Below are 19,552 nucleotides of genomic sequence, written 5' to 3'. Positions count from 1 at the left end.
AGGGAGACTGTTGCCAGCAGTTCTCCCTGAAAATAAAAAACCTAACATAAGTCTTTTCAGAGAAACTCAGTAGAGAAAGAAAAAATACAATATGAGAGTGCGCTTATCAAATCCAATGTAGATTTTATTATATTAAAATTTGTTTAAAAAACTTATTATTGTATACATGCAATTCTATATAATCTAATATCAGCCGGCCGGCTATATACAAAGACTTATTTCCAATATAGTATAAACAATACTGGCATATAATCAAAACACATTTCCTAAGTATTTAAATTTTCATTGTACTGAGTTCTTATCAGCAGCTCCAATCTGTCTGCACAAGTCCATGTATATACGAAAAAATGTTTAGCAGCTTATTGCATCAAATATATTAATTAGCAATCTCTTAAACAAATATTGACGCCAAGTAGGTAGTTTAGTAATGATCTAAACCACAGTTTTCCTCACAGCTGAACAGTTCCATTAAGGTAGTTCGTATAAATTTTGTTACAACTGTAACTAATGAAATTACTATGTATCAGGTTGAAATTTGTGTACCGTACAGAGTGCTTCTGTTAACCGGCTTGCAAGCATACATACGGCGTCCCTCCTGGTTAGTGTTTCTCGTCACTGTCCGTTCACTTTGGAGGGGAATCACTTCATATGTCACTCGCCGTTTCTTATCCTCCCGGCGGCTGGCCGTGCGGCTGGAATATTTCCTCGTCAGCCTTACTGGAGGTTATAGAACTTGTCAGCAGAGAAGGCATACACAACCCCGCGCCTTCGGGGTGTTAGCAGTCACCGACCAGTTGATGTGCAAAATGCTGCGGTCTATATGAGAGTGTCTGACAGACGCGTTTCCCCGCCTACTCGAGAGCATCGGCGGCTTCCTCAGTGTCATTCTTTTTACTCTCTATTGCTTCCTTTAAATAACCATATGGATGATATACACATGTGCAATAAGGCCATTTCACTGATTTTCTTTGCTTATTAACCCTATACTACCCTATTAGTGTGTATTCACTTATCACAAAATATGTATACCTGCAGCAAAACAATTATTTAATTATTTTCTTTTTTAGAATCACAATTTAAATCATAATACTGGAATTATATTTATATAAAAAAGAGCCACTATATATAAATACCACTACATATAAATAAATAATAATAATAATAATTATATATATATATAAGATAAATACCATAATTAAAATAAGCTAAATTAAGATATAATAAATTACAATAAATTGCAACTAAAAATTACAATTAAAAATAGAGACACGCATACATATAAGGGGGACAGCTACAGAGTCTTGTATGTATGTGTATTCATTTCATATTGAATGTAATACATATATATATTTAATTAATCATACATATCGCTGTCACCCTAATACCACTAATAATGGACCGATATATTTAAACAATAACCACACAGGGAATTATTATATTTTACTCATTACAAACATCATCATATTTTTCTGATATTTCCCCAAAAAATACATTTAGAGCATAAAGGTGTATAACATTTTTCTTCTAATTTATGGTGAATATAATGAATTAATATACCAGTATAAACATGTAGATACTATTTATTACATATTTTATTTAGAATACATGTCATGATTTTGTAAGCAATTTTGTATGTCAATGGGCCATTAGAAATTTATATACAATCCTAAGAGGGAACTACATATAGTGTATATCCCTCTATATCCCATTAAGTTCTACAGTATCATTGAGGCCCAATGGGACCATGGTATCCATTCTAAATATCCAATAGGCCTCTCGCCTCCGAAGTCTATTGAATCGGTCTCCTCCTCTATTAGTCATCTTTGTTTGTTCAATACCTATCATAGTTATATTTTCCCATTTCCCATTTTGACACTGTATAACATGGTCTGATAGGGGGTGTTTTGCTCCTTTCATTATATTCCTCCTGTGCTCCATATATCTTACATGCAATGTTCTTGTGGTTCGTCCGATATATTGTTTTCCACATTGACATGAAATTAAATAAATAACATATGTGGACATGCAATTAATGAAATCTTTAATGGCGAAGGACTCACTTGTTGTAAAGGACTGAAAGTTAATACTCTTTCTGGGTATATTGTTACACGACTGACAGTTACTTTTTCCACACTTATGGTATCCTGGTGGCCTCACAGGAAGCCAGGTACTAGATATATCTGAAATAGATTTCTTACCTTTCACAAAATGACTTGGCACTAAGATCTTGTGCAGATTATCCGCTTTTCTAAAAATGGTACCCCCTGTTGGATTGATGTATGGTTTTAATACATCATCCAGAAGTAATAATGAAGTGTTTTTCTTGATGACCTGACTAATTCTATGTGCACTGCTGTTATATTGTGTGATGAAGGATAAACTTCTATCTTTCTTATTTTCATTACTTTCTTCTACCAATTTTGGTCTAAGTAATGTAGCTCTTTCTATTTTTTCTACCTCTGAATAGGCTTTATCCAACAATGTTTGTGGGTAGCCCTGTTCGGAGAATGATTCCATGAGTTTTTTTGCTTGAACCTGATATGAGAGAACAGACGTACAGTTACGTCTTAATCTGACAAATTGACCCCTGGGGATGTTGTCCTTCCAACACTGCTTATGGGAGCTTTTATAGTTTAAATATCTATTTTGATCCACTTCCTTGATAAAAGTTTTTGTGACTAAAGTGTCATTCTCAATAGATAGCTCTATATCCAAAAAACTAATATTTGTAGTGCTATGGTGAGATGTGAATTTGAGACCATATTCATTATTATTCAAACTACTAGTGAAACTGTGAAGTGTTTCTAACGTGCCACCCCAAACAATAAATAAGTCATCTATAAAACGGCCATAGTAGACCAAATCCGCCCCGAGCCCCCTCCCCCATACATGTTCGTCCTCAAAGGCTCCCATGTAGAGGTTGGCGAAACTCGGAGCGAATCTGGCCCCCATCGCCGCACCACGTGTCTGTAAATAATACTGATTGTCAAACATAAAATAATTATGTGATAATATAAATTTTATCGCTTCCACAACAAAGACACGTGGAGAGTCCATAAGATTACCTTGCTTCAAATAATAATCTACCACAGAAACCCCTTTTGAGTGTGGTATATTCGAATATAGTGCTTCTACGTCGCACGTAACTAAATAATAATGTTTTTTCCATGTAATTTTATTTATGAGGTTTAAAAAATGCTGTGTGTCCTTTATATGCGACCTTAGGCTCTCCACGTGTCCATGCAAGTGATGGTCGACAAAAAATGATAGGTTATTTGTCAGTGACCCAACACCAGAAATTATAGGTCGTCCCGGTGGATTAGTGAGTGACTTGTGAATTTTTGGTAAAACATAAAATGTGGGTGTGATAGGGTGTGCACAAAGTAAAAAATCAAATATTTCTTTGGATATAGAGCCATCTTCCATAGCCTGATCAAGCAGTCCCATATATTGTTTTTGGAATAGGGCGGTGGGATTTGCATCCATTTTAACATAGAATTTTGTGTCCACCAATTGTCTAGAACATTCTAAGACATAATTTTCGGTATCTAGGATTACAATCCCACCGCCCTTATCCGCTGATTTTATTATGATTGATGAGTCTTCTCGCAGTGATTTCATGGCCATACGCTCCCCAGGGGTCAAGTTATCCCAATATCTCCCATCATCCGACTTTTCGCAGATATCCTTAAATTTGGCAAGTGTGGATTTGTAAAAACTATCCACAAAAGGACCCTTATATGATAAAGGGTAAAAATCTGTTTTCTTTTTAAACTTATTTGTCCTTACATCAAATAATGGGATTGTTGTCTCTGGATCACCTCCATCTATGGCCCCCTCCTGTCCCAAGCACTCGAGGATCTCCCTTACATAATCATCATCCGCATCAAGTACTATAGGAACTTCATCGCTTAGGTTCTTTTTTAGACCTTTAAGTGCGAAGTATCTTTTTCTGCTAAGTGTGCGGGTATAGCGATTTAGATCCACGAATAGTTGGAACAGGTTTGGCCTAGCCGCAGGTGCATAATTAAGGCCTTTTTCAAGTAATACTATTTCCTCCTCTGTTAAGATTCTTTTAGATAAATTAAATATGCCTTTCCTTTTTCCACCTTTAGTTACCTTCTGCACGGTGTTTTGAATCTGTTTTCTTCCTCTCCCTCCTCTACATCCTCTACTTCTCTGTTTCTTCCTCTCTTTTTCTGGTAATTGGTTGTATGCCACATGTTGGATCCCTGGCGTCTGTCTAAAAAACCATGATTACCTGGTGTAGAGTCCTGTTCATCTTCAGTTTCAGAGGGCCTAACTTTTCTGCTGGTGGAATTTTCCTTTTTAGATTCATCTAATACCTGGTACCTATTTTTATGCGTATAATCTGTTCTCTTATTATAATATGGGGCTTTGGGCCCTGATCTTCCCTCTCCATTATTTCTATCCCATTGTTGAGTTCTATTTTGTCGTCTGAAGGGTGTGTTCTTCCTATATCTTTCTTTAGGGTAAAATGGTTAAATTGTTTATATTGGCCATATGTATTTGTTTTTCTATAATCACGAGACACACCCTTCTCATAGTCTGTAACGTCTCTTTCCATTTTGTGTTCCTTTCTATCCACTAATGTTTGTTCAAATTCTAATAGTTTTTTGTTAACTTTGGAGTCTCTCTCCTTAAATTCATCTAATTTTTCATATCCCTTTAATGTCAAATGTACTTTTTCAATTTCCGCTTGTAACTCTTGTACTTTTTGTTCCCTATACTTAATAAGTAGTAACATAAGTTGTTTGGAACAATTATCTAATGTGGTATTCCATTGGTCCGTAAAGGTCCTATCTTCCTTAAAGGTAGATTCCTTTAGGATTCTAAGACCCCTAGGGATAAGACCCCCATCTACATATTTTTGTAATGATATTTGGTCCCACCAGTGCTTGGTTTCAGAGACACATAGGTTCTCCAATTTATTGAACCACCCATGCATCTCTGCCACCGCCCCAGTACTTTCTTCTCTATTAGTGGTAATTTTACCTTTTAAATATAAATCTCTTCTTTCAAGTCTATTGGTTATGCACATTAATTGTGCCATAGTTACTATACCCAAATATAGTTATCCCTAAACAATTGTATGCGTGTCTCTATAAAACCACAACTAAATATACTCACAATACTTTGGCTCTTAAATTGTGATCTATAATCCACAATCAATTGCAGCTGCCTGGATGACCAAAACTAGGAAAAAACAACACAATATTCCTGGCGCTGCAATTGTCGGCTTTGAAAGCAGCTCTCTCTGGGGTACTAGGTCATTTACCCCAATATAGATCAAGAAAAAATACAATATGAGAGTGCGCTTATCAAATCCAATGTAGATTTTATTATATTAAAATTTGTTTAAAAAACTTATTATTGTATACATGCAATTCTATATAATCTAATATCAGCCGGCCGGCTATATACAAAGACTTATTTCCAATATAGTATAAACAATACTGGCATATAATCAAAACACATTTCCTAAGTATTTAAATTTTCATTGTACTGAGTTCTTATCAGCAGCTCCAATCTGTCTGCACAAGTCCATGTATATACGAAAAAATGTTTAGCAGCTTATTGCATCAAATATATTAATTAGCAATCTCTTAAACAAATATTGACGCCAAGTAGGTAGTTTAGTAATGATCTAAACCACAGTTTTCCTCACAGCTGAACAGTTCCATTAAGGTAGTTCGTATAAATTTTGTTACAACTGTAACTAATGAAATTACTATGTATCAGGTTGAAATTTGTGTACCGTACAGAGTGCTTCTGTTAACCGGCTTGCAAGCATACATACGGCGTCCCTCCTGGTTAGTGTTTCTCGTCACTGTCCGTTCACTTTGGAGGGGAATCACTTCATATGTCACTCGCCGTTTCTTATCCTCCCGGCGGCTGGCCGTGCGGCTGGAATATTTCCTCGTCAGCCTTACTGGAGGTTATAGAACTTGTCAGCAGAGAAGGCATACACAACCCCGCGCCTTCGGGGTGTTAGCAGTCACCGACCAGTTGATGTGCAAAATGCTGCGGTCTATATGAGAGTGTCTGACAGACGCGTTTCCCCGCCTACTCGAGAGCATCGGCGGCTTCCTCAGTGTCATTCTTTTTACTCTCTATTGCTTCCTTTAAATAACCATATGGATGATATACACATGTGCAATAAGGCCATTTCACTGATTTTCTTTGCTTATTAACCCTATACTACCCTATTAGTGTGTATTCACTTATCACAAAATATGTATACCTGCAGCAAAACAATTATTTAATTATTTTCTTTTTTAGAATCACAATTTAAATCATAATACTGGAATTATATTTATATAAAAAAGAGCCACTATATATAAATACCACTACATATAAATAAATAATAATAGTAGAGCTCCCCTGGAGTGCATCCAGTCTGCCTGGGCACATTTCTAAAACTGAGGTCTGGAGGAGGGGCATAGAGGGAGGAGCCAGTTCACACCCTTTGAAAAGTCTTAAAGTGCCCATGGCTCCTGCGGAACCGTCTATACCCCATGGTACTGAAGTGGACCCCAGCATCCTCTAGGACGTATGAGAAAGATTAAAATTCAGTTTCCCTTAAGAAACATGTTGGGATGTAACCTGCAGCTAATGTCTACATATACTGTACCAGTGATGGGCAACTGGTGGTCCCCAATTCCTGCCTACGTTATGACTTGTAGGGGGCGTCACATTTTTATTACCTGTGACTCTCTGGCTTATGTCCAACTGAACACCACCCGCAGGCCCTGCTCTCAGCACTAAGCGACTATGAAAGCAGATGGACAGGTATAAGGCATGTTGTGGTATCTACAGTAGACTTCACGTGGCATGTGGTTAGCTGAATGCATGGATATATTTTATTACGGACATTAAAGCGGGCCACACCCAAGGCCAACTATCTCTCAACATGTCTCTCCCACTAAACAGTGGCTCCATAAGCGACTTAATCCATGAGACCAGCAAACTTCTCTCCAACTGAAGTAGTGTGATCCTGCCACAATAGATGATGTCCCTGACACCCCCCCCCCCCTACCTTTCCCATTTTGGCTACTGCCCTGAGTCCAACAGGATTATTTCAGGACTACAGGCCAAATGCCAGATAAGTATGAAATAAAAAATACTGACCATAAACTAGAGTAATGATTCTATTTAAACTTTGTAAATTAGCATTTCTGCTTCGGGGTACACTGGGATCCACAGGGATAACATCGGGGTGTAGAGCAGGATCTTGATCCGAGGCACCAACAGGCTAAAAGCTTGGACTGTTCCCAAGATGCTCAGCGCCGCCTCCTCTATAACCTCGCCTCCGTGCACAGGAGCTCAGTTTGTAGTTGTAGGACACTAACAGGCAGGGCTGCTCCAGCAGCCCTAAGAGCTATTTTAAAGAAGATAGAAGACTTCAAGGGCTGCAGCAGAGGCACTCTAATTCTAGATATCATTCTGATATCTACTGCTGCAGCTCCATCACCTCCCCCAGCAGCGCTGTATACTCCCGTGTCCTGGTTGCCGAGTACTTACAGCGGAGGCTCCGGTTTTACACATCAGGCACACACACCAGCTGCAGCTCTCCGGGATCGTGTGGCCGCGCTCAGGGAGGAGGTAGGAGGGTCCCCCAGGCGGCCAGTGGGAGGAGGGACGCGTGCGCTGGCGTGGACACTGTGGCAGTACAGGGACCCCAATAGACCACCAGGGCAGGGGCATAGGTTGGTTTTACTAAAAAACTTTATATATGGCCCACTGTACCCGGTGGTGAAGCCCAGCAAAGGGGATAAGGCTCTGACCTGTAGCCCCTCCCCCAGCCCCTGGGCGCCATTTAGAGTAAATGTTCCCGCTCTGGAACTGCATCTCTCTCCTTCACTCCCTGTCAGCGTTTGGGCGCCATTAGGACAAGCTGAGCTGATCCTGGGATGTTTGGGCAAAGCCTCTGTAAAGCCGCCTGCCTGTCAGCGCTGTGCATTTTACAGGACACTTGAGTATTCTACATGTCTGACAGTGTTAGATAAGAAACGGGGCATTACTTCAGGGTTATGTAGTACAAGTGGTGTAGTATGGTATGCCGGCGGTCAGGCTCCCGGCGGCCGGCATACCGACAGTGTGGCGAGCGCAAATGAGCCCCTTGCGGGCGCGCTGCGCTCGCCACGCTATTTTATTCTCCCTCCAGGGGGGTCGCGGACCCCCACGAGGGACAATAAGTGTCGGTATGCCGGCTGTCGGGATTCCGGCGCCGGTATACTGTGCGCCGGGATCCCGACAGCCGGCATAATGAAGACCACCCAGTACAAGTACCCTGTGATATACATCCAGTGTTTTACTGTGCATTGTTATATCTATTGATCCTTATAGCTTTACTTAGTATTACTAGTCCAGTGCAGTTTTATTGCTGATTATAATTTCTGCATTGGACATGTGACTGTGTGTGCATAGAGATGCTGCGTGATTTCCATTCTCACTCATATTGCTATCCCTATATTCTGTACCCTGAGGGGGGTAAGTGCATCAGGGTTATTTGACATAGATCTTTCACGGTTTTCACGTCACGGGTTGCGTGACGAAACGCGTCAGAACTCCTCCCCTCCTCATTGATTGACCGCACGCTCTGGGATACATCTCACAGCCCTGTTCCACCGGCTATAGGAGCGAGCGGAACGCGTCCTAACACAGGACTTAGCCGACGTGTGAGTTCCGTGCGGCTGCTGTGGTTGACATTTCAGCCTCTCTCCCTTTGATCATCAACGGACGGGAGCATCGGAGGAGGAGCATCGGAGGAGACCCACATACAGCCGGATCCTCGTGGCGGCTTTCATTCAATCAGCCGCACATCTGCCTTTTCCCCAAAACTGCAGCGGGCGGTGCACGCCCAGGGAAACTGATTAACAGCAGTGGGATCCTGATCAGCACGGACAAACAGCTACGAACTCTCCCATTCTACAACTTTTCGGATTCACCCGAGGACGCTCGGGTCCACTAGCCCTATTGGAGAGGTAACTTAACATTCCATTGCTACCTATATACCGGCTTCCTGAACTTTGAGGCGACTCACTATAGCCGAATAATTTAAAGCACACAATTGCCTTCAGCATTCTCCTTTACATTTAGTAACTGTGTTTCCTTTAACAGCTACACATCTTCATACAGCAATTTTGGCAACAGTGTTTTATAAGCATTGTAACAGCTTGTTACATTTGGACTGCCGTCAGCTATTCAGTTTGGTTTATTGCTCTGTGCTGTTGAAATAATATATGCAATTTATGTGAGCTTCAAATCTTTACATAAGCGGCAATCTAGTGAGGACAGGGATTATGAATTGCAAATTAGATATGAGCTTGTTAAGGCCCATATACATTAGACGATGTCGCTCTGTGAGCGACATCGTCTAACGTTTCCCCCTCCCGGGCTGGCCGGTCGGCGGCCGCCTGTACGCACTGAGCGATATGACCGCTCATATCGCTCAGTGACGTCACGCCCCCGCCAGCCCTGCATGAAGGTCGTGGACGACAGTCCACATCCTTCATGCATGCCCTACCGACAGCGACGATCGTTGCCGACCCACGGGGCCGCGCATCGGTCGGCGCTGGCGGCATACACACTTAACGATAAAACGAGCGACGTCGCTCAAGGAGGGGGAAAATGAGCGACGTCGCTCATTTTATCGTTAAGTGTGTATGGACCTTTATAAACAAAGTGTTTTTTATTGATTTATTTTGATAATAAATATTTATTCTATTTTCATCTGACTCTTTGGTTGTGAAAGAATTCAGGACTTCATGATGTCAAAATGAAATGAGCGCCTCTATTATTTCTTTTTTCTGATTATCTAGTTATAGGAGTATCACACAACCCCTTATAGAGGCGAACGTACGTTTGACATTATTAATTCCAGGTTTAGGATATGAGATCAGCCTAATTGGTAGACACAGGCGCAGCAATTTTCTCCCCTTTTTACAGTATATACTTGCCTATTTTTCTCTGATTTTCAGTCACGACATAGCACAAACAGAGGATTCAAGAGGTATCACAGGGGGTTCTTGCTTAGGTGTTATACTGCTAATATTGTGTTGCCCTTTCATATCATGTCAGCTTTCAGGGGCGACGGTTCTGCGGCTGATCCCACACTGCGTGGTGGCGACACTGCAGACATTTTGGAGGAAAACATAGCAGCGTGTTCAGGTTCGGGGGAGTTCCCTGCCCCCCAGTAAGGCCGTAGCAACAGGGGTTTATAATGACCCACTTTAGGCTACTTTTTCCTCTACACTAAGTACGCTGGTAACTAGACTTACACCCCCTATGGGACCTCAGGTGTCGGAACAGCCACATATTATCCCTGCGGTTAATGCGCCATGGGCAGATCTCCTGTCCACTCAGTTACAGCAATTGAATCACTCACTGAACAAACAAAAACCTAACCCTCGCCCACCTAAGACCAAGGGGTCCTCTAAGCGGGCCATTACTTCCTCACAATCCACCCATGTTCCAGACACTTCGTCTGATGAAGATGGCATATATACTGGTCCCTCAGACACTGACCCAGATGCTTCTGATGGGGAATCTGTTTCACAGGTGGATGTTCCTCACTTATTGGAGGCTATCAGGCTGATTCTTCAAATGGAAGATGACCAAGAACCTGTTACCTCTAAGAAATTGGATAGATTTAAAACGTCAGAAGGTTACTAAACAAGTTTTGCCTCATTCTGACCACTTAGTTAACATACGTCAGGAATCCTGGAAAAATCCAGGAAAGAAATTCACACCTCACAAGAAGATGCTGGCCTCTATTCCCTTGCTGCGGAGCCAAGTAAGAATTGGGAAACACCACCACCGGAGGATTTGCAAGTGGCGTGGCTTGTGGTGTCCTGTGCTTTGCCTGTAACTACCGTCACCTCTCTGAAAGAAATGACGGATAAGCATGTGGAGGGTTGCTTAAGTTGTTTACACCCTCGCAGGAGCTGTGCATCGACCCTCTATTGCAGCTACTTGGGTTGCAGAAGCTATTGAAGTGAGGGCTCCGGAGGTGGAAGCAGAGCTGCCGTCCAACTTTTCTGATAATGGTAGACAAAACCTCTCGTATATTGTCACAGCATCTCATTACATTAAGGAGGCGACTTCTGATGCCGGTATTCTGGCAGCCAAGGCTTCTGCTACGTCCATTTTGGCTCGCCGTATTCTCTGGTTACGGTCCTGGTCTGTGGATCTGGACTCTAAGAAAACCCTGAAGGTACTCCCTTTTAAGGGAGACATTCTTTTTGGTGAGGATCTCAACAAGCTTGAGGCTGATTTAGCTTCTGCTAAGACGGCGTGTCTACCTAGTACTGCTCCTTCTGTCCCAAAGGTTAAGAGTACTTCCTTTCGTTCCTTTCATCCTCCAGGTAAAGCAAAGGGTCAGGCATACCCGAAACAGGCTCGCAGTTCCAAAACCACTAAACCCAAGCCTAAACGTGCCTGGGCTGCCCGTCACCCTGCTTCAAAATCAGACAAGCCTGCTGTATGACGGGGTGGGCCTCCCCCTGGCAAATCCAAGGGTGGGAGGGCGACTTCTAAGGTTTACCCAGGAATGGTTGAAGACCACTTCAGACGCCTGGGTACGGGAAACCGTCACTCACAGATACGCCATATCTTTCAAGAATCGTCTCCCTCGTCGATTTTGCCTGACAGACATCCCTTCGGATCAGGTGAAGGCAAAAACATTTCATTTGGTGGTACAATCCCTTCTGGACACAGGAGTGGTAGCACCGATGCCTCTGGCTCAGAGGCAAGGGGCACTATTCACCGCTGTGCCTAGTCCCGAAACCGAATGGTTCCTCCCAGCCCAATCTCAAGCTTAAGTCCTTGAACAAATTGTTGAGAGTCTCCACGTTTCGGATGGAAACGCTTCACTCTATTGTTCTGGCTTTGGAGCCTGGGGACTATATTGTCTCCCTGGACATACAGGATGCTTATCTCCATATTCTTATTGCCATGTCGCATCAGCAGTACCTGCGATTTGCTATTGGCTACCTCCATTTTCAATTTCGAGCTTTACCTTTTGGTTTGACCACGGCTCCACGAGTCTTCACAAAGGTCATAGCAGTAATGACGAGACTCCTCCGCTGTCAGGATCCTACTGTATCTGGAAGACTTGCTGATCCTGACGAATTCCCCAGATATTCTCCTCAGTCATCTGGATCTGACGGTCCAGTTTCTACCAGCCCCCAGGTGGCTCATCAACTGGAAGAAATCCTCCTTGGTCCCTGCACCTGAGGGCATTGTTGGACACTCACAACCAGCGGTTGTTCTGGTCTCAGGAGAAGGTCCTGAACCTTCAGGACAGAATTCGATGCTTCCTCTCTCGTCCGTGAGTATCAATTCACTCGGCGATGCAAGTACTAGGCCTCATGATGGAGTACGCTCAATTTCATTCCCGCCCTCTGCAGAAGCAGATTCTTGCCAAGTGGGACGGCCTGCCTCACCGAATCAGGTCTCAACTGATTTCATCGTCTCCGGAAGATCGTCTGGTCCTGGAGCCACCAGTTTAGTGACAAACGATTGAGCAGGGGTCGTCCCTTCTGGATCTCCAACTGGATACTTCTGACGACAGATGCCAGTCTGTTGGGGCAGGGCGGGTGTTGGAGCAACACTCCCTTCAGGGTCAGTGGACCCAGGAGTCATCTCTCCTCCCGCTAAACATCCTGGAATTGCGGGCAGTGTTCAATGCACTGAACCTGGCCCAGCATCTGATACAGAACAGGCCTGTTCATGTAGTCAGACGCCATCACGGTGGCATACATAAATCATCAAGCTGGCACTTAAATCCGCATGGCAATGATGGAAGTGTCAAAGATTCTTCAGTGGGCGGAACGCCATCTACCAGCCATATCGGCGGTGTTCATTCCTGGGGTCCTCAACTGGGAAGCGGACTTCCTCAGTCGTCAGGACGTACACGCCGGAGAGAGGAGCCTCCATCCAGAAGTATTTCAATTCCTAGTGGACAAATGGGGCCTACCAGACATAGTCCAGATGGCGTCTCGACACAATCACAAGGTTCCGGTCTTCGGAGCAAGGACAAGGGATCCTCAAGCAGCGTTCGTGGACGCACTGGCAATTCTATGGAACTTTTGGCTGCTGTACGTGTTCCCTCCGGTGTCACTTCTGCCCAGGGTGTTAAGGAAGTTCAAGCAAGGAGGAGGAATCCTGCTTCTGATCGCTCCAGCGTGGCCCAGACGGCATTGGTTCTCAGACCTGCAGGGTCTCTTGATAGAGTGTCCTCTTCTACTTCCGCAATGCCCAGACCTCCTCGTTCAGGGCCCCTGTGTATACCAGGATTTTGCCCGGCTGGCTTTGACGGCGTGGCTCTTGGAGCTTCAGTTCTGAGGGCCAAAGGATTTCCTGAGGCGGTCATTAAAACCATGTTGGAGGGCCGGAAACTGGCTTCTGCTCGGATTTATCATAGGATTTGGAATTCTTACTTTGCTTGGTGCGCAGCAACAGGGCCTGGACTTGGGCCTTTGTCTTGCCTCCCTCAAGGTTCATGTTTCTGCCTTGTCGGTTTGGTTCTGCCTGATGTTCACACATTCACTCAGGGTGTGTTGCGGATTCAACCTCCCTATGTCCCGCCTGTGGCTCCTTGGGATTTGTCGGTGGTTCTGGAGGCCTTGCAAGAGTCTCCGTTTAAACCTCTTGTGTCTGCGGACCTTAAGTGGCTTACTCTTAAGGTTTTATTTTTACTGGCTATTGCCTCTGCTAGATGGGTTTCAGATTTGGGTGCTTTATCCTGTCGGTCTCCCTTTCTGATTTTTCACCGTGACCGGGCAGTTCTTCGAACACGACCTGGTTATCTACCTAATGTGGTGTCTTCCTTCCACCTTAACCAAGAGATTGTGGTTCCAGCCTCGCTCTCTCCTTAATTGTCTTCCAAAGAACGGTCTTTGGGTGTGGTACAGGCTCTCTTTATTTATGTGAAGAGGACAGCTTCCATTCAGAAGTCTGATTCTCTTTGTCCTTTTTGGTTTTCACAAACGTGGCTGACCTGCGAATAAGCAGACCCTGGCCAGATGGATTAGAATGGTGATTGCACATGCTTATGTACAGGCTGGCCTTCCAGCTCCTGCTACCATTAAAGCCCATTCTACTCGGTCTGTTGGACCTTCTTGGGCGGCCCGCTGTGTTGCAACCCTTGAACAATTGTGCAAGGCGGCTACGTGGTCCTCAGTGAACACGTTCATAAGGTTCTATGCCTTCGATACTTCCGCCTCCCAGGATGCTTCCTCTGGACGCCGGGTTCTTGTGCCCGCTACAGTGCGTCCCCTCCCTTGTGGAACTGCTTTAGGACATCCCCAATGTTTTCCCTGTGGAACCCAGTGTACCACGCTGCAGAAAAGGAGATTTATGGTAAGACAACCATTGTTACATTTTTCTGCAAGGTACACTGGGCTCCACCATGATGGACTTAGCTTCTTTGGGTTTATATGGCATTAGCCGCTGATACCTTCTCCTGTCGTGGGAATGTGGTGTATGTGGCTACTAACTGTTGTCATCTCTTGTCTGCTACTGCACTGGTTAACTAAACTGAGCTCCTGTGCACGGAGGCGGGGTTATAGAGGAGGTGGCGCTATGCCTTCTGGGAACAGTCAAAGCTTTTGCCTGTTGGTGCCTCGGATCAAGATCCTACTCTACACCCCGATGTTAACCCTGTGGAACCCAGTGTACCTCGCAGAAAGATTTAACAATGGTAAATTCTTACCATAAAACTCTTTTTCTTTCAGTGAACTAAAGGTACATTATGGGCAGACCTAAAAAAAAAAAAAAAAAAAAATGTTTAACCCCCACCCACCCTTTCCCCCGTTATTGCCACCTTACAAAAAGCACAGGGTACATTACCATGGTACAACTGGGTTCATTACACCCAGATTGAGGGCTACTTATTTTTTTATTTTTTTTTGGAGAGTACCACTCCCCTCCCCTGCTGTCTGGAATCATGGTTGGAAGACCCCACACTACAGTTCCAGCAGGCGCAGCTGGCAATGCCCAGTGCTGGTTATCCTATTTTTGGGCATCCAGCACTGATGCATTTCACAACCTTTTTTTTTTTCAAACATCAGAATAAAAGGACAGTGAAGACGAACATTTAAAGCAAATTGTTCAGTTTTATGTCCAACTAGTTGGCTGGTAGCAAGGACATTGTTCTAGACCAGTGGTTTTCAAACTCGGTCCTCAGGACCCCACACGGTGCATGTTTTGCAGGTAACCCAGCAGGTGCACAGGTGTATTAATTACTCGCTGACACATTTTAAAAGGTCCGCAGGTGGAGTTAATTATTTCACTTGTGATTCTGTGAGGAGACCTGCAAAACATGCACTGTGTGGGGTCCTGAGGACAGAGTTTGAGAACCTGTGTTCTAGAGTATATCAGCAACAGGCGATTAGTTTTAGAGGGTAAGCAGGCCACACACACTGCCCGTCACCCACGCACAGTTTGCCTTCAGTGACAGAGAAAGACGTGGGTAACTTTACACCTTAGATTAGGCTTTCCCAACCACGGTCCTCAAGGGACACCAACAGTGCAGGTTTTAGTGATATCCAGGCTGCAGCACAGATGGTTAATTCAAAATAAGTGAGCTACTAATTAAGTCACCTGTGCTGAAGCCTGGATATCACTAAAACATGCACTGTTAGTGTGCCTTAAGGACCGTGGTTGGGAAAGCCTGCCTTAGATTGTACATCCTATCTGTAATTTACTGAATGTTAAATTCCTTTTGTGGGTTTTACCATTATAGCAGGCAGATTACTGTAGTTGTCCTTTATGAGAAGACCCTTTAGGCAAAACACAAATAATTTGAAAGGATCAAATCTCTTTCCAATGCATCTACCCCAGGATTGCACTCAGCTTTACCAACGCGGAAGACGGACAAAACAACTGCTTTATTCTTGTTGCAATAAACAGACATTTTGTATGTAAAATAAAGGAGGACTTTTTTTTTTTTTAACTGAAAATTCTGCATGAGCATCAAACTACAGAGAAACGTCACTGCAAAAGAACATGCAACATCCTTATTGTAACCAAACAGGAACGGCTGTATCTGGTGTAAGGCAAAGGAACGTAAACATTAATAGCCCTTCAGAAAAGTCTCCAGCCTTCATACTGGCATCAGCGTACATATATCCTGTTTAAGAACCTGCACAAACCTCTGTATACGATGCACGATCAGCTGGCAGCTCATTCCATGCAGGGAACAATGGGGCAGATGTATTAACCTGGAGACTGCATAAAGAAGTAATAAACCAGTGATATGTGCAAGGTGATAAAGGCAGCAGCCAATCAGATCCTAACTGTTAATTTACATATTGGAGCTGATTGGTTGGTGCCTTTATCACCTTGCACAAATCAGTGGTTTATCACTTCCTTATGCCTTCTCCAGATTAATACATCTGCCCCAATGAATGCTCCGGTGCGTACTGACTCCATTCTCCATTGACACCGACTAATATCCACCCACAACACTTGTTTCACTGATACAGTTCCCTGAACTCCGCTATTACCGTACAGGTTTTAAAGGAGTCCAGATGGTTAAACCAAATCGACTGAGATCCTAATTAAGTCACCTGTGCTCAAGCATAGATATCTTTAAATCCTGGACCGTAAGCGACAGAATTTGGAAAACTCTGCACTAATGTGAGTTAACTATAAGCTCACGGGACGGGTTTACCACACCACACCCCTTACAGATGTGACGGTCCTCATCCATCCTGTGAACAGGCTGCACCGTGATTGCAACTAGTTGCACCAGTGTGCAGGCAGTTTGTGGGAACGTACAGGATACAGTCAATTTACAGACAATTAAAATCCCAACCGCAATTGACCTACGGTCAAAATCCCGACAAGGTCAAAATCCCAACATGGACAAAGGAGGTAATTCCAAGTTGATCGCAGCAGGTTTTTTGTTAGCAGTCGGGCAAAACCATGTGCACTGCAGGGGAGGCAGATATAACGGGATCCGGTCTGAAGGTCGACAGTGTCTAGGTCGCCAATGTTTAGGTCGACCACTATAGGTTGACAGTGTCTAGGTCGACATGGATGGAAGGTCGACAGGGTTTCTAGGTCGACATGTGCTAGGTCGACAGGTCTAAAGGTCGACACGAGTTTCACATTTTTTTTTTCTTTTTTTGAATTTTTCCATACTTAACGATCCATGTGGACTACGATTGGAACGGTAAAGTGTGCTAAGCGAAGCAAAGGCACCATGCCCGAAGCAGGGCGAGCGAAGCGAGCCATGTGAGGGGACGCGGTGCACTAATTTGGGATCCCGGTCACTCTATGAAGAAAATGACACCAAAAAAATAAATTCTCATGTCGACCTTTAGACCTGTCGACCCAGCACAAGTCGACCTAGAAACCATGTCGACCTATAGTGGTCGACCTAAACATTGTCGACCTAGACACTGTCGATTTGATGAACCACACCCAGATATAACATGTGCAGAGAGAGTTAGATTTGGGTGTGGTGAGTTCAATCTGCAATCTAAATTGCAGTGTAAAAATAAGGCAGCCAGTATTTACCCTGCACAGAAACAATATAACCCACTCAAATCTAACCTCTCCCTGCACATGTTATATCGGTATCCGGACTCCAGGTCGACACACCTTAGGTCACACAAATTGGTCGACACACCTTAGGTTGACATGGACAAAACGTCGACAGGAACAAGGTCGACATGACTTACGATTTTTTTTCTTTTTTGAAACCTTTTCATACTTAACGATCCACGCGGACTACGATTGGAACGGTAAAGTGTGCCGAGCGAAGCGGTAGCGGAGCGAAGGCACCATTCCCGAAGCATGGCGAGCGAAGCGAGGGGACACAGTGCACTAATTGGGGTTCCCGGTCACTCTACGAAGAAAACGACACCAAAAAAACAAACTCATGTCAACCTTTTGTCCATGTCGACCTAAGGTGTGTCGACCAATAGGCGTCGACCTAAGGTGTGTCGACCTTTTTGCTGTCGACCCTCAGTCCCAGACCCGTTATATCTGCCCCCCTGCAGTGCACATGGTTTTGCCCAACTGCTAAAAAATTTCCTGCTGCGATCAACTCGGAATTACACCCAAAATACTGACATTTAAAATACGGACAAGGTCAAAATACCGACATGTAAAATATCAACAGGTCAAAATGCCGACATGATTTTTTTATGATTTTTTTTATTTTATTGAAACAGACTTGTTCATACTTTACCATTCCAGTGGACCTGGAGGGGGAATATAATAGCGTGCCGAGCGTAGCGAGGCACCATGCGAGGGGACGCGGTACACTTATATTGTATCCATGTTGACCTGTGTCGACATACACACACACAAAAAAAAATAAAATGAAAAACTCATGTCGCCATTTTGACCTGTCGACATTTTATATATCGGGATTTTGACCATGCCGGGATTTCATACCGATCCCGAACGTACACACCCACCCAATCCTCTGGATCACGAAGGCAGTGCGGGCACACTATTTGCGGCAAAGGGCAAGTGGAACAGGTATGGAAGGACCCATCTGTATGTCACTGGCCCTGTAAAGTTGAAATATATTACCTGAAGGCTTTATTTATCCATCTAATTTTGCCTGTGTAAATACTAAATTGGGCCACATCAACAGACGGGGGACCTTATCAGCACATAAGTTACAGGTTCCAATACTGTTACAGCCCCACACTGTGTGGTTCTAGGTTTGGCACCTTTCCAAAAAGGCAATGCATAACAGAAAATCAGACTGACGGCATACACCGATACAGGCAACAAATGATCCGTTCCAGGTTTGGATTGCTAAACCAAAAATTCCTCTGATTACGCGTTTTAGGCGCCTATACTGTTACATGGACTCAGAATGCCGCCTCAGAAGAAAGAAAAACTAGGTCACCCTCACCAGTAAGAACCATCATATAACAGATCATGGCGGCATGCCCAATGTTTGTATTTTTTAAACTATAAATTTCCTTTAGAAGCTCTGCTGCCCATCAGATGCGCCAAAGTGGTGAGGAGGGTGCGTCGCCGGCAGGGAAGACACAGGGACAGCCTCCAACAATCTGAGTATTCCTCTCCCTCGCCCCATGCAGGGAGTAGTCATCTGTCGTCCTAGCCATGGCATATCGTGCTCTAGAGGTGTATAAGAGAGGCAGAACATTAGAACATAGATAGATATATATATATATCTATCTCTATATCTTTTCTTTGGGGAGGGGGGGGGGGGGGGCAGGGTGTAAAGATCCCTACAATATTTTTTGCACTAACAGTAGTAAGCTTGAGGCCCCCCACACTGTGCACTCACGCTGGTAAATCACTTCCCAGCCCCCTGGGCTGTATTCCCCACTGTCGATCACTGTGGTACCATACAAATCAATGTCAAACACAACACACTGTGCAGTAATCAGCCTGTCGGGGCGCCAGCAACTAGGGTTCACACAGTTACCAGTCCCTAGTGAATGCACAGGCCACCTTCTTTCTTGCATGGAGAGAGAACACACATACTCACCTCTCCGCTGTCAGAATATCACAGATCGGAATGTCG

General features: G+C 44.0%; 1 protein-coding gene across 3 annotated transcripts in view; it reads right to left on the bottom strand.

Moving 5' to 3' along the window:
* Positions 1-15,898: 15,898 nt before the first annotated feature.
* MAEL (maelstrom spermatogenic transposon silencer) overlaps positions 15,899-19,552 on the bottom strand; it is a 137,925-nt gene continuing 134,271 nt past the window's right edge. For all 3 annotated transcript variants that reach the window (XM_063956733.1, XM_063956732.1, XM_063956734.1), the window contains exon 13: positions 15,899-19,140. In XM_063956733.1, the coding sequence (XP_063812803.1) occupies positions 18,983-19,140 (158 nt within the window). In that variant the 3' untranslated portion in view covers positions 15,899-18,982. The remainder of the gene's footprint in view (positions 19,141-19,552) is intronic.

Source organism: Pseudophryne corroboree, chromosome 2 (assembly GCF_028390025.1).
Source record: "Pseudophryne corroboree isolate aPseCor3 chromosome 2, aPseCor3.hap2, whole genome shotgun sequence".
In the NCBI taxonomy this organism is placed as follows: domain Eukaryota; kingdom Metazoa; phylum Chordata; class Amphibia; order Anura; family Myobatrachidae; genus Pseudophryne; species Pseudophryne corroboree.
Note: the sequence above shows the minus strand (reverse complement) of the source record. Positions and strands in the feature narration are given on the sequence as shown.